Source organism: Salmo salar, chromosome ssa13, assembly GCF_905237065.1.
Source record: "Salmo salar chromosome ssa13, Ssal_v3.1, whole genome shotgun sequence".
Taxonomy (NCBI): Eukaryota; Metazoa; Chordata; class Actinopteri; order Salmoniformes; family Salmonidae; genus Salmo; species Salmo salar.
This window is the reverse complement of record NC_059454.1, coordinates 40,862,965-40,877,859: the sequence shown is the minus strand read 5'-3', so window position 1 is coordinate 40,877,859 and position 14,895 is coordinate 40,862,965. Positions and strand designations below refer to the sequence as shown.

At 41.1% G+C, this 14,895-nt stretch overlaps 1 protein-coding gene across 5 annotated transcripts; it reads left to right on the top strand.

Annotated features, from left to right (window-relative positions):
- Positions 1-5,183: 5,183 nt before the first annotated feature.
- Positions 5,184-14,243, top strand: LOC106567082 (natural resistance-associated macrophage protein 2). 5 transcript variants are annotated; one of them, XM_014135958.2, is made up of 15 exons: positions 5,184-5,480; positions 6,017-6,100; positions 8,061-8,203; positions 8,431-8,553; positions 9,175-9,294; positions 9,495-9,601; positions 9,697-9,835; positions 10,031-10,186; positions 10,425-10,583; positions 10,699-10,785; positions 11,728-11,847; positions 12,131-12,280; positions 12,671-12,744; positions 12,873-13,026; positions 13,738-14,243. In XM_014135958.2, the coding sequence occupies exons 1-15, from the start codon at positions 5,435-5,437 to the stop codon at positions 13,843-13,845; spliced, it is 1,770 nt and encodes a 589-aa protein (XP_013991433.1). In that variant the 5' UTR covers positions 5,184-5,434; the 3' UTR covers positions 13,846-14,243. The 5 variants fall into 5 exon arrangements, with proteins under 5 accessions (XP_013991433.1, XP_045549231.1, XP_013991432.1 ...); XM_045693275.1 differs by having other exon boundaries at positions 5,185-5,480; positions 8,058-8,203; positions 9,555-9,601; XM_014135957.2 differs by having other exon boundaries at positions 5,185-5,480; positions 8,058-8,203.
- Positions 14,244-14,895: the final 652 nt, after the last annotated feature.

The window sequence follows — 14,895 nt, the reverse complement described above, 5'->3', positions numbered from 1 at the left end:
TAGACACACACACGATAACATATTCACTATACACACACGTACACATAGATTTTATGTTGTAGATATGTGGTAGTAGAGTAGTGGCCTGAGGGTACACACTTAATGGGTTGTAAAATCTGTTTTTTTAATTGTATATAACTGCCTTAATCTTTCTAGACCAAGGAAGAGTAGCTGCTGCCTTGGCATTCATAATAAATACAAAATAGGCTAGCTTTAGCGCTTAGCATCCTTAAGCTATTGGGTGTCAGTCAGAGTTATTTAACAGTACATTTAGTAAATGGGCAAGCTAAGGATGTTGATATAAATCATGATATTAGGAAAAGTGTTTATTTCCAGCGAGTGTATTTGATGGGTTTCCATTCTATAAATAGATGGCTGGCTAGCTAGCTGAGACCGAAAAGATGAGAGAATGTTTTTCTGACTGAAGCACATATCTTCTGACAGTGACAGTGCTCACCTCTGGACTGAAGCTGAAGTTTACTACATTATATTTAACCCTGATCAAAATTAGCAACGTTGAGGTGGTAGAACGGACTAATATTCTATGTAACTATTTGTAAAAAACTGCCCATTATGAAATTGGAGAAACAATTTAATTGTAGCTATGTAGCTTTTTATCTGACATGTTTGGAGTTGTGTTGCGCTGTTATGCGGACACTTGAATTTTTCTTTACAGTTGAGTTGCCCTGGTCGAGTCAGTATACAGTAACTTTAAAGAGCAACTGCCCTTAAAAACTAACTTCTCATTTAGAAAACAGCCTATGTGGGATCAATTAGAGTCAGAAACATTTATTCTTGTCATAAAGTTCGTCGTCTGATGAGGAGAAATCAGCGGACCAATATGCAGCGGTTAAATTGCTCATCTTCTTATTTAATAAAGAAAGGAAGGAAGGAAGGAAGGAAGGAAGGAAGGAAAAAAATACTCATACAAAACAAACGACAAAAACAGTCCTGTAAGGTACTCAGACTATACACGGAAACAACCACCCACAAACACAAGAGAAAACTAACCCACTTAAATATGGCCTCCAATTAGAGGCAACGACAACCAGCTGCCTCTAATTGGAGGTCGTTCCCAAACCCCAACATAGAAATAGAAAACCTAGAAAAACCACATAGAAATAGAAAACATAGAAAAACCACATAGAAATAGAAAACATAGAACATAAACCAAAAACCCCGAAACACACTAAACAAACACCCCCTGCCACACCCTGACGAAACTACAATAACAAACAACCCCTTTTACTGGTCAGGACATGACAATTCTTCTGTCAAAATTGACTACAAAGTTTAAATAGGATCATTTTGGTTATAAAGTCAGTCTCGTCCAAAACTGAGTTTTGTGAGACTTATTGTCATGGCTGCATCACAACATAAATTAAGGTTGGGTTTGTTTCAATCCTGCCCACATGCCCACAGCTGGCAACACACAAGTAATCATCAATATGGAGTGCAGGTGCACATGACCCGATTGTAATGCCTGTGGTAGTTAGGGGCTAGTTAGGGACCAGAGATAAATTACACAATGCACATGGGACAATATGTTAAAATTAGATGCGAAAAGATATTATACAATGAGCAAAGTGATGATGCTGTTTGTATGTGGCTGCTATGAAAGCCAACTGTGTGTGCAGGTTATCAGGGGTGTATTCATTCTGCCGATTCTGTTGAAAAACGTTCCTTAAAACCCCCTAGAGTCTTTTGACGCACCGGTGCGGTAATCTAAGTAACATAATAAGAAAATCCCCATCAAAATCCATCAGCTTAAGCTAGAGATATGTTTTTATATTTTTTTGCGTGGGCTGCGTCTCAATCCACCCCACTGGAGTCATCTGAAGTCGGTACTGTTGATGTGCCAATTTCTGTTTGTAGCGTCCAAACCGTTTGGGCAATGAACTAATGTGACCCCACTGTGGAAAGGGGAGATTCTCTGTTTTGCTCTATGACCCCCACAAGTGTCACAGGACTCGTCTGAAGGTAACCGGTACCGTTTTTTTGAAAATATGGAAATATGGAGGTAGTTTTATGCTTAAAAAATTAAATACATAAATTATATATACAGTACCAGTCAAAAGTTTGGACACACCTACTCATTTTTCTTTATTTTTAATATTTTCTACATTGTAGAATAATTGTGAAGACATCAAAACTATGAAATCACACATATGGTATCATGTAGTAACCAAAAAAAAGTGTTAAACAAACCTAAATATTATTTTTAAATTTAAATAAATAAATAAATTTTTCCAGTAGACACCTTTTGCCTTGATGACAATTTTTCACACTATTTGACAAAGGAGAGTGATGGAGTGCTGCATCAGATGACCTGGCCTTCACAGTCACTTGACCTCAACCCAATTGAGATGGTTTGGGATGAGTTGGATCGCAGAGTGAAGGAAAAGCAGCCAACAAGTGCTCAGCATATGTGGGAACTCCTTCAAGACTGTTGGAAAAGCATTCCTCATGAAGCTGGTTGAGAGAATGCCAAGTGTTTGTTTGTTTAACACTTTGTTTTGGTTACTAAATGATTGCATATGTGTTATTTCATAGTTTTGATGTCTTCACTATTATTCTACAATGTAGAAAATAGTTTTAAAAAAACAACAACAAAAAAAAACCTGGAATGAGTAGGTGTATCCAAACTTTTGCCTGGTACTGTATATATAATTTACGTATTTTTTTTCTTCTTCTGCGTTTTCTTATATCTTAAAGATATAGGACAGATACTTCAAAACTTTATTCCTTATGATATATTTCCTGACTGTCTTTTTTACCATTTATGAATGTGTTATTCATGCATTCCTATGGGCTATAGTAGTAAAGGCCAGATCATTTATTTACCTAAAGTGGTCCTAAAATTGTAAATCAATAGTTAAATGATCCATGGTATGATCATCATAAAACAATTCCATATGTCAGCTTAGAACAGAGAGAGGATGTTTGGGTACTGTGGGGTTATTTAATTAGTTTGGTTCATTGGACAGTTCAGAGTGTATTTTTGAAGTTGTTGAGTGTTTTTTGGCAATACACTGTATATATATTTGCTCTAGAGTAGAGAGTATAGTTCCATAGTAGAGAGTAGAGAGTTCCAGAGTAGAGAGTTCCAGAGTAGAGAGTAGAGAGTCCCAGAGTAGAGAGTAGAGAGTTCCAGAGTAGAGAGTAGAGAGTTCCAGAGTAGAGAGACCCACAGTAGCAACTGTAATTGAGTACTGGCAGTGTCTGCTGTGGCAGGTGGGCATGAGGCATTTATAAGTTATATTTTTCAAGAATCAATGGGTACAATTTCATAAATTCAGAAGTCCAAAAATGGATGTAGCCCCTTTAACCATAACCCTTACCTAACCCTAACCTTAACCCAACTTCAATAGGGGGTGGGGACGTCCCAAGGATCCCAGATTTGAAGGGCCATTTCGGCTGTCAATGGTTAGAATGGTTTTTGGGGGGGCCTCCCGAGTGGCACAGTGGTTTATGGCACTGCTTCACAGCTCTAGCTGTGCCACTAGAGATCCTGGTTCGAGTCCAGGCTCTGTCGGCAGGGATATTCCTGTCCCATCGCGCACTAGCGACTCCTGTGGCGGGCCGGTCATGGCCGGCTGCAGCAGCGCATTGCACGACGTGGTCGCCAGGTGTTTACTCCTGGTGTGGCTGGCTTCCGGGTTAAGTGGGCGTTGTGTCAAGAAGCAGTGCGGCTTGGCTGGGTTGTGTTTCGGTAGCGATGGGACAAGATTGTAACCTGACTGATGGCAGCCTATTCTTGCATAATCAATGCTTGGAGTTTGTCAGAATTTGTGGGGTTTTGTTTGTCCACCCGCCTCTTGAGGATTGACCACAAGTTCTCAATGGGATTAAGGTCTGGGGAGTTTCCTGGCCATGGACCCAAAATATCTATGTTTTGTTCCCCGAGCCACTTAGTTATCACTTTTGCCATATGGCAAGGTGCTCCATAATGCTGGAAAAGGCATTGTTCGTCACCAAACTGTTCCTGGATGGTTGGGAGAAGTTGCTCTCAGAGGATGTGTTGGTACCATTCTTTATTTATGGCTGTGTTCTTAGGCAAAATTGTGAGTGAGCCCACTCCCTTGGCTGAGAAGCAACCCCACACATGAATGGTCTCAGGATGCTTTACTGTTGGCATGACACAGGACTTCTCCGGACAAGCTTTTTTCCGGATGCCCCAAACAATCGGAAAGGGGATTCATCAGAGAAAATGATTTTACCCCGGTCTTCAGCAGTCCATTCCCTGTTCCTTTTGCAGAATATCAGTCTGTCCCTGATGTTTTTCCTGGAGAGAAGTGGCTTCTTTGCTGCCCTTCTTGACACCAGGCCATCCTCCAAAAGTCCTCGCCTCACTGTGCGTGCAGATGCACTCACACCTGCCTGCTGCTATTCCTGAGCAAGCTCTGTACTGGTGGTGCCCCGATCCCGCAGCTGAATCAACTTTAGGAGACGGTCCTCTTGTTGGACTTTCTTGGGTGCCCTGAAGCCTTCTTCACAACAATTGAACCGCTCTCCTTGAAGTTCTTGATGATCCGATAAATGGTTGATTTAGGTGCAATCTTACTGGCAGCAATATCCTTGCCTGTGAAGCCCTTTTTGTGCAAAGCAATGACCTTTGTTAACGAGAGAATCACTGACATGATGTCAGCTGGTCCTTTTGTGGCAGGGCTGAAATGCAGTGGAAATGTTTTTGGGGGATTCAGTTCATTTGCATGGCAAAGAGGGACTTTGCAATTAATTGCAATTCAGCTGATCACTCTTCATAACATTCTGGAGTATATGCAAATTGCCATCATACAAACTGAGGCAACAGACTTTGTGAAAATTAATATTTGTGTCATTCTCAAAACTTTTGACTGTACCAATTGGATACCACGAAATTGGGGAGAAAAAGGGGTAAAGAAAAAAAAAAATATATATATATATATATATATATTTAATGAGCCATTCGCAGTTTCACTGTACCGGCCGTGTGTACTTAGACTTGCATGGCTTAATCTTTAAAATATATATTCTAAAATAAAATAAAATGGTTATTGTGTTCCTACCAAGCTATTAGCACTTGTCGTGAAACACTCCATGGGAGAATCTCAATCGCATACTCTTTGGGTCCTCTCGCCTCGTTCTCAAACCCCATAGGAGGAGAAGGTTTGAGAACTAGGCGAGAAGAGAGAGAGGACGCGAGGAATATACCATTGAGTTCCTCCCCATGTCGTTCCTCCGAGGTAGATAAGTTGTTCCCTCCGATCACTCCAGGTCCGACATGATGTGAACGCGGCATCAATTGCCACACAAAGTAGGCTATTCCAAAACAGGAAGTCATATTATTTACCTGAATACCTGACTGCACTTGCATGCTCATACCAATATCGTCCATGAGGACCTACTAATTAATGGACAGGTAACCTACCTTTTGGCTTTGAAGAAGACAGGGATGAAGCGCTTCAGTTCATCAAAAATGTTATCTTTTCTGACGTCAGGTAAGGTGACAGTAGAGCTAAAATATCTCAGCGCTAGGGGGAATAAATACATTAATTCAGCTGCGAGGGTGACGTGTCAGACCTTAGCGGGACTATTTGATATGTTACATAGATGGACTTTTAAAAAAGATGTGAAGAGTACTCTACAGAAAATGTGCTTATTGCTATGTTCAATGCATGCTTCTTTTGCTCTTTCCTTATTCAGTGCACGAAGTATAAAAATTTTTTTTCCATTGTGACCATGTTTGAGGGCAATATTTACTCATTGTTATCATAATTTGATGAATTGTTGATCAAGTAAAAAAAGTTCATGGTTTTTATTTGACTCAGTCAGTCCAATTGTTTTGTGGGTGGCATTTTTCAGCTAAACCCTGTAATTTACAGTAGTCCTATGTGGGAAGTCCCAGTTCTCTTTGCATGGGTTGGATTAGTTTTGTGTACATTAGGCTAGTATACTTTTTGTGAAAATGGTTTGAGTGTAGCCAACCACACCATAATCTACCCTAAATTATAACTCTGTGTGTTACTGTTTTCAGACAGAACCCCCCATCCTGGGAACATCCACATCTCCTCACTACCTCCCAGTATTCCTACAGACCAGGAGCCAACACATGGAGAAGGTAAGGGAGCCATAGAAGTAGAACAGTATAAAGTGTATTCTATGGTAGGAGCAGCAGAGAAGAAACCACTTCATTTCTGTTACATTGACTGGTTGTGTCAATGGCAGTCCAAAAGAAATCGGGTTGCACAGAGGTCGGTTTGTCATGCACACACATCTCTGTGTAAGTAGGCTACATGTTACAGAAAATAAACTTGCTTGCTTACAGTCCAGTTTTTGAGATATACAGTACCAAGTTTTTTTTTTTTTTATATTTTCTACATTGTAGAATAATAGTGAAGACTTCAAAACTGTGAAATAACACATGGAATCATGTAGTAACCAAAAAAGTGTTAAACAAATCAAAATATATTTTAAATTTGAGATTCTTCAAAGTAGCCACCCTTTGCCTTGATGACAGCTTTGCACATTTTTGGCATTCTCTCAACCAGCATCATGAGGTAGTTATCTGGAATACATTTCAATTAACAGGTGTGCCTTGTTAAATGTTAATTTGTGGAATTTCTTTCCTTCTTAATGCGTTTGAGCCAATCAGTTGTGTTGTGACAAGGTAGGGATGATATACAGAAGATAGCCCTATTTGGTAAAAGACCAAGTCCATATTATGGAAAGAACAGCTCAAATAAGCAAAGAGAAACGACAGTCCATCATTACTTTAAGACATGAAGGTCTGTAAAAAGTGCAGTTGCAAAAACCATTCAGCGCTGTGATGAGACTGGCTCTCATGAGGACCACCACAGGAAAGGAAGACCCAGAGTTACCTCTGCTGCAGAGGATAAGTTCATTAGAGTTAATTGCACCTCAGATTGCAGCCCAAATAAATGCTTCACAGAGTTCAAGTAACAGACACATGAGTCAGGCCTTCATGGTCAAATTGCTGCAAAGAGACCACTACTAAAGGACACCAATAAGAAAAGACTTGCTTGGGCCAAGAAGAAGAAGGAGGAGGTGTGGGGGTGCTTTGTCTGTGATTTATTTAGAATTTAAGGCACACTTAACCAGTATGGCTACCACAGCATTCTGCAGTGATACGCATCCCATCTGGGACTACCATTTGTTTTTCAACAGGACAATGACCCAAAACGCACCTCCAGGCTGTGTAAGGGCTATTTGACCAAAGAGAATGAAGGAGTGCTGCATCAGATGACCTGGCCTCCACAGTCACCCAACCTCAACATAATTGAGATGGTCTGGGATGTTTGACCGCAGAGTGAAGGAAAAGCAGCCAAAAAGTTTTCAGCATATGTGGGAACTCCTTCAAGACTGTTGGAAAAGCATTCCTCATGAAGCTGGTTGAGAGAATGCCAAGAGTGTGCAAAGCTGTCATCAAGGCAAAGGGCGGTTACTTTTGAAGAATCTAAAATATATTTTGATTTAACACTTGTTTGGTTACTACATGATTCCATATGTGTTATTTCATAGTTTTGATGTCTTCACTATTATTCTACAATGTAAAAAATAAATAAATAACCTATGAATGAGTTGGTGTGTCCAAACTTTTGACTGGTACTGTGTATCACACAGCAAGCAAACCTTTGAGTTGTGTCCTTTGGACTGCCACTGAAACAGCCAGTCAAAGTTGAGTGTTATAAAAGTACTTTCTTGCTGCTGGCTCAAATAATTTTCAGATCGGCTTGTGCTTGTCAATGTTGTACTGTGTTTGTTCTTGCAATCAAATCTATATGACTGGATTATATTTATTGCAATCAGCATGGTTGGATTTCAGCCATGATACAGTTTACTATAGGCACCACTGAGTTCATACTTGCCTGCTCAGCTGTATGGGCAGGAGGGAAGCAAATGTAATACTTCCTTGATGACATTACTGCGCTGTAAAAGTTATGCAGTTGTGAAATAAAATTGTGCACGTTCTGTGACCTGATGTAATAGCCTGAACTGGTTTGACTGAGTTGTTCAGCTATGTTAATGAGTGTATCTCACCGTGTCTCTTATTTCAGAAGACATGGCACAGGGGAAAGGAGTTGAGACCACACAGACACAGCGAGGAGCCCCCTCTGTCTTTCCAGAGGGCCAGAATGGGGGAACTGATCTATCTAGTACCTATTTTCACCATAAGGTCCCCATTCCAGATGATGACAGTCAGGTATGAGAGAGAAAGGTCTCAGACTGTCTCTCTTAGAATCCCAATTGTACTATGATTTGCTGGTCTGTTCACAGTGAATAGACTTGGCTTATTTGACTTTGATGTATTACTTTTAGCTCATAGTGGAGCAAAGGGCCTCAAAAGTGCATCAGAATATATACTTTACATTTTGAAAATTGTTTTGGAGCAATAAATGTTTAAACCCTTATTCCTCCCTCCTGGTTTAGATGTGGTTCAGTTTCCGTAAGCTATGGGCCTTCACAGGACCAGGATTCCTGATGAGCATCGCCTACCTAGACCCAGGAAATATAGAGTCAGACCTGCAGTCAGGTGCTAAAGCAGGATTCAAGGTACATGAAGGTTCAACGTTGTATTCAAACCCAAAAGGCTAGTTTCCCAGACCAGATTAAGCATATTCCTGGACTAAAAAGCAAGCTCAATGGAAAATCCCTCTTCAAAAAGTGCAATTTACACTAGGCAAATTTAAATCAAATTAATTTAATAAAGCCTTTTTAAAATTATTTTATTTAACCTTTTATTTAACTAGGCAAGTCAGTTAAGAACAAATTATTTATGTTGACGGCCTACCAAAAGGCCTCCTGCGGGGACGGGGGCCTGGGATATTTTTTTTTTTTTAATCAATATAAATATAGGACAAAATACACATCACAACAAGAGACCTAAGACAACAACATAGCAAGGCAGCAACACGTGACAACACAGAGAGAGAGCTAGCACTGGAGTAATATGATCACATTTTTTTTTGGGGGGGGGGTCAAGATTCAGGTCAAGATTATAGCTGATGTATTTGACTAGCTGTTCTGCATCATTTTTGGACAGAGGAGTAGACTTAATCTGGGTCAGGGAAATCTGCCTTTTAAAGAACAAATTCTGAAAAATGTTGCGTTATGATTAGAAACGTTTGTGTATCACAGATGGATGACATCTCTGTTCTCCTCCCATGTATCCAGCTGTTGTGGGTTCTTCTGGCAGCCACCATCATTGGTCTGCTGTTACAGAGGCTGGCAGCCAGACTGGGTGTGGTCACTGGGATGCACCTGGCAGAAGTCTGCAACCGCCAGTACCCCACCGTGAGGCTCCCTTTTTGTCACTCACACTCTCTTGAGAAACCCGACCAATATTGAATGAACTAAATCAAATTCTTCCATTGCCTTTAATACAGTTGCTCATCATAAATTACTTTTTTTGTACTAGTCTACAACTGTTGCTTCGTATTGGACGTCAAATGTTTCAGAATGTTGTTCAATTCATGTTTTTCTCTTCTGCCTAGGTGCCACGCATTGTCCTGTGGTTGATGGTGGAGCTGGCCATTATTGGTTCCGACATGCAGGAGGTCATAGGCTGTGCCATTGCATTCAACCTCCTCTCCTCTGGCAGGTAGATGACAGTACTGACTGATTGTAGGCTATTACAGAATAGGGAGTATAGTGCTATTGGTACCCTAAATTATTTGTTACGTCCTGTGTCTACAGGATACCTTTGTGGGGGGGTGTTCTCATCACCATCATCGACACATTTGTGTTCCTCTTCCTGGACAAGTATGGTCTGAGGAAACTTGAGGCCTTTTTTGGGGTCCTTATTACAATCATGGCCATCACCTTTGGATATGAGGTACACAAGGCTTGACTGTCCTTTCGATTCTTTTGTGGAGGAATAGGAATTGTGGATGCACCCTGTACATGTACGCTGCCTGCCTTGTAGCAGTCATACCTGTACTCTCTGAGTGGACAAGCATTCTCCCTCTCAGTATGTGATGCTCTAATGTAGAGGAAGGTTGTGGTGACCTCTGACCTCTTTTCCTCCCAGTATGTGATGGTGCGTCCGGACCAGGGGGAGCTGCTCAAGGGGATGTTTATGCCGTACTGTGAAGGCTGTGGTCCTGTGCAGCTGGAGCAGGCTGTGGGCATCGTAGGGGCTGTCATAATGCCCCACAATATCTACCTGCACTCTGCCCTCGTCAAGGTAGCCATGGAAGACCACAGTGGCTCTATTTTAGAATCATATTCAATATTTTTCCACTCAATCACAATTACACCATCGCTGTTGTATAGCCTTGCAACGTTTTATACTGTAATAATGATTTAGTGGAGATATTGACAATCAAGAAACTGTTGTAGTGTGTCCATTGATGACCGTAGAATGGTAGTGATTGTGGAATTCCTTTCTGTCTATAAGTTTGATTCTGTTGGACAATGCTCAGTCTCGACAGATTGATCGTTCCAGTAAGAAGGAGCTCAAGGAGGCCAACAAATACTTCTTCATTGAGTCGACCATTGCGCTCTTCCTCTCTTTCCTCATCAACGTATTTGTGGTGGCTGTCTTCGCTGAGGCTGTCTATGGACGCACAAACATTGAAGTGGTGCGTATGTAGCTACTCTGTATGGAACTAAGAAACTAATCATTGGATTGTGCATTACATGAACACTGTTGTTTTTGTCGTTCTTAACAACATGTCTTATTGCTCTTCATTTCAGCATGACATCTGTAATGCAACTGGTATTCTTCACCTGGATCTGTTCCCCTTGAACAATGAGACACTGCAGGTGGACATCTACAAAGGCGTAAGGCTGCACTTTCATCCTCAGGCTGAATGCCACCATTTTGTTTTTTTCCCTGTTATTCAAGCTTGGTCCCAGATCTGTTGTGCTGGGTGACAGTATTTGGCAAAACAATGATCATAGGAAATTATACTGAACAAAAATATAAGCGCAGCTTGTAAAGTGCTGGTCCCATGTTTTTTCAGCTGAAATAAAAGATCCTAGAAATGTTCAATATGCACAAAAAGCTTATTTCTCTCACATTTTGTGCACAAATTTGTTTACATCCCTGGTAGTGAGCATTTCTCCTTTGCCAAGATAATCCATCCACCGGACCGGTGTGGCATATCATTAAACTGATTAAAGAGCATGATCATTACACAGGTGCACCTTGTGCTGGGGACAATAAAAGGCTACTCTAAAATGTGCAGTTTTGTCACACAACACAATGCCACAGATGTCTCAAGTTTTGAGGGAGTGTGCAATTGGCATGCTGACTGCAGGAATGTCCAACGTCGTTTTAGGGAATTTGGCAGTATGTCCAACCGGTTTCACAACCGCAGACCAAGTGTAACCATGCCAGCCCAGGACCTCCACATCTGGCTTCTTCACCTGCGGAATTGTTTGAGGAGGTGGGGTGCTGCTGAGGAGTATTTCTGTCTCGAATAAAGCCCTTTTGTGGGGAAAACTCATTCTGATTGGTTGGACCTGGCTCCCAAGTGGGTGGGCCTATGCCCAGTCATGTGAAATCCTTATATTAGGGTCTAATGAATTTATTTCAATTGAATGATTTCCTTATATTAACTGTAACTCTGTAAAATCTTTGAAGTTGCTGCATGTTGCGTTTTTATTTTTGTTCAGTATACCTAGTCTTGCATTACCATACACTCAGGTCTTTTTTATGACTCTGCTGTTGGGCTAGGTGTTTTCCTGACACAACACTGAATGTTACCCCTATCATTACAGGGAGTAGTTCTGGGCTGTATCTTCGGCCCTGCAGCACTCTATATCTGGGCCGTGGGAATCCTGGCAGCAGGTCAGAGTTCAACCATGACCGGGACCTACTCAGGACAGTTTGTCATGGAGGTGTGTGCAAGAACACATTCATTCATGGTCAATTCAATTGAAAGATGAGATCGACTTTGAGTCAACCCCTGGATCAATTAGATTTTTTTGGATCTGCTAATTGCTTTAGCTGTCTCTTTGACTGAAGGATATCAGTCAGATAGGCTGTGGTGTGTTTGTGATGGTAAGAAGTTAAAATGACAGTGGCTAAGCTCTGTCATCACAAACACACCACAGACATCATATAAAACCCTACATTAGCTCAATGAAAGTCACAGATCTTGAACCCGTTCCATCCCTACAGGGCTTTTTGAACCTGCGCTGGTCCCGTTTCTCCCGGGTGTTGCTGACCCGCTCCATCGCCATCACGCCCACCCTGCTGGTGGCCATCTTCCAGGACGTCACCCACCTGACGGGCATGAACGACTTCTTGAACGTGCTGCAGAGCATGCAGGTTATTTATTTGTTTCACCTTTATTTAACCGGGCGAGTCAGGTCAGACGGCAGTGCATGCAAATCCATTAACCTTAACCCTAGTTTAATGTCCACAGCCCAGTTCAACCCTAACACACAACCCTAACCCTAGCTTCACATTAACATCCCGGTTCAACCCTAAACCTATCCACAACCCTAACCCCAACCCTAGCTTCATGTCCACATCCTGGTTCAACCGTAAACCTAGCCTCAACCACAATCTAACCTAACTTCATGTCCCCAGGTCGACCCCAGGCAAGCTGTTGCAATTCAACAGAGTAGTTGGTTAATAGTTGAAGCATCTATTGGGGATTGTCAACTTCAAGTGGGACCCCTTCTCATGGCTGCTTTCTTTCTCCCCCACTCACAGCTGCCGTTTGCTTTGATTCCCATCCTCACTTTCACCAGTTTATCCTCCCTCATGAGTGAATTTGCCAATGGATTGTAAGTACACCACAATTATAGTGAAAACTATAACAATTGAGGTACATTACATTTTACATAACATACGATATGAGATTACACTTTTTTTATGCAACTGACTTCTGTTACTATCGCCATTCTCCTTTCAGATTTTGGAAGATTGGGGGAGGAGTTGTGATCTTGTTGGTGTGTTGTATCAACATGTACTTTGTAGTCATCTATGTGACCTCTCTGAACAGTGTGTGGCTGTATGTGTTGGCTGCTTTTCTCTGCATAGCCTATTTGGGATTTGTGGGTTACCTGGTAAGTATTTTTATTTTTTAAATTAATGCTGTTTATTCTTTATATAGCTTTTTGTGTGGTCATGTTTCCATGTCTTTGCGAAGCATACCAAACCAAAAGTGTTATTTGGAGGACCACTTTAAACTTCAACCACTGAGCCAGTTATTAAAGGTCCAATGCAGCTGTTTTTATCTCAACATCAAATAATTTCTGGGTGCCAAGTAAGTACCTTACCGTGATTGTTTTCAATTGAAATTGTCAAAACTAAACAAAACTAGCTTCTCAGCAGAGAGCAATTTCTCGAGCAAGAATTTTGCTATGACTGTCTGGGAGTGGTCTGAGTGGGGAGGGGAAAATGGAAAACTAGCTGTTATTGGGAGAGAGGTTTGGATTTCTTTCTTATTGATCTATTAACTAATTTGCCGCCTCGTGATGTCACCAGGCAGGCCAAAACTCCATCCAACTACAACAGGCTGAAATTTTCATACAGCTCTTACACTTAAAGGGAACTATCATAATTTTCACAGTATTATTCCAACCTTATAGTGTGAAAATATATATAAAACATAGGCAAATTACATTTTTGTCTCCACTGGGCCTTTAAACTTTTAACAAACTTTGTGTGAGGACAGTTGTATGTGTAGGAATGTGGTCCTGGCAGTAGAATGATTATACGTTGTACTGGCTCTCTCACACCACTCTCCCCATCTCTCTCTCTCTCTCTCCCTCTAGACGTGGTTATGTCTGATAGCGCTAGGTGTGTCCTGTCTGGATGTCACATGCAGGGCCAGGGACGACACCACGGTTCTGATAGAGCAGCAGCCAGAGTTTGACTCCTGAGCATGGTTCCTTCCTGCATGTGTGTTTGTGTGTGAGGCTATGGGAGGAGCCTTGGGATATTTGAAGGTGCTACTGTACAGATTGTAAGATTTGTTTACAATTTTGAAATGACTAATGTTCTGTAATGATATTTGCCTTTATGACAATTGTTATTTAAGGAATATGCATTAATTAACATTTATTATGGTACATTTCATTAATTATTTCACTTTTGTATGTATTGAATTTTAAGATAATTGACATATTAATGATCATATTAGGACTTTGATTTGTGAGGAATTTAGAAAAGGATTGTGAAATGGTACTGTACACTGTAAATGTCAATATATTCTATTTACTCAGTGAATAAATTACATCCTGAAATTGTTAAAAATGCAAATAAATGCTCCCATTTTTTATGTTGTGGTCAATGAGATCTACCATGGAAAAATGGTTTCATAATGTATGTGTCTAGCATTCCTCAACTCCGCCACAGGGAGCCACTGTGGATTCAAACTGAGGGTAATGTTTGAAAAGTACCAGTACTGTAGTCTACAACAACAAACATGGAATGCCATGAACTTTAACATATTGTGAAAATGTATCACTATATTGTTTTTATCTGTAGATCCACCATGATGATTTTATTTAACCTCATGTCTTCTTTATTGCTTCCATCTGCAAATGCTACCCTTCTGTATGCATCAAGTTCCCATTCACAGCTAATGTTGTTGATTTTTTGGGGAATTATTATGCTGGTATGAACAATCGTGTCATTACATTTCCTGTAGCAATCACTGGTATAAGAGTTAAGCATATTCCAGACTGGAAGGTCTGTGACCTTTTTAAGAAGCGGGCCAGAGCAGACAGACAGGTTTTCTTTGCATTGTGGCGGCGGGAACTTTTTCCTGTCATGGCGCCAGCAGCCTTCTGTAAGGAGGGAGAGTCTTCCCACCTCCCCTCTGTGTTTTTGTTTTTCTCAATGAGCCGATCTCTCCCTGTGTAGGGCTCTCACAGCCTGTCCAGCAGGCCCCTTTCCTGGAAACATAGCCCAGCAGAGGCCACTAAGGG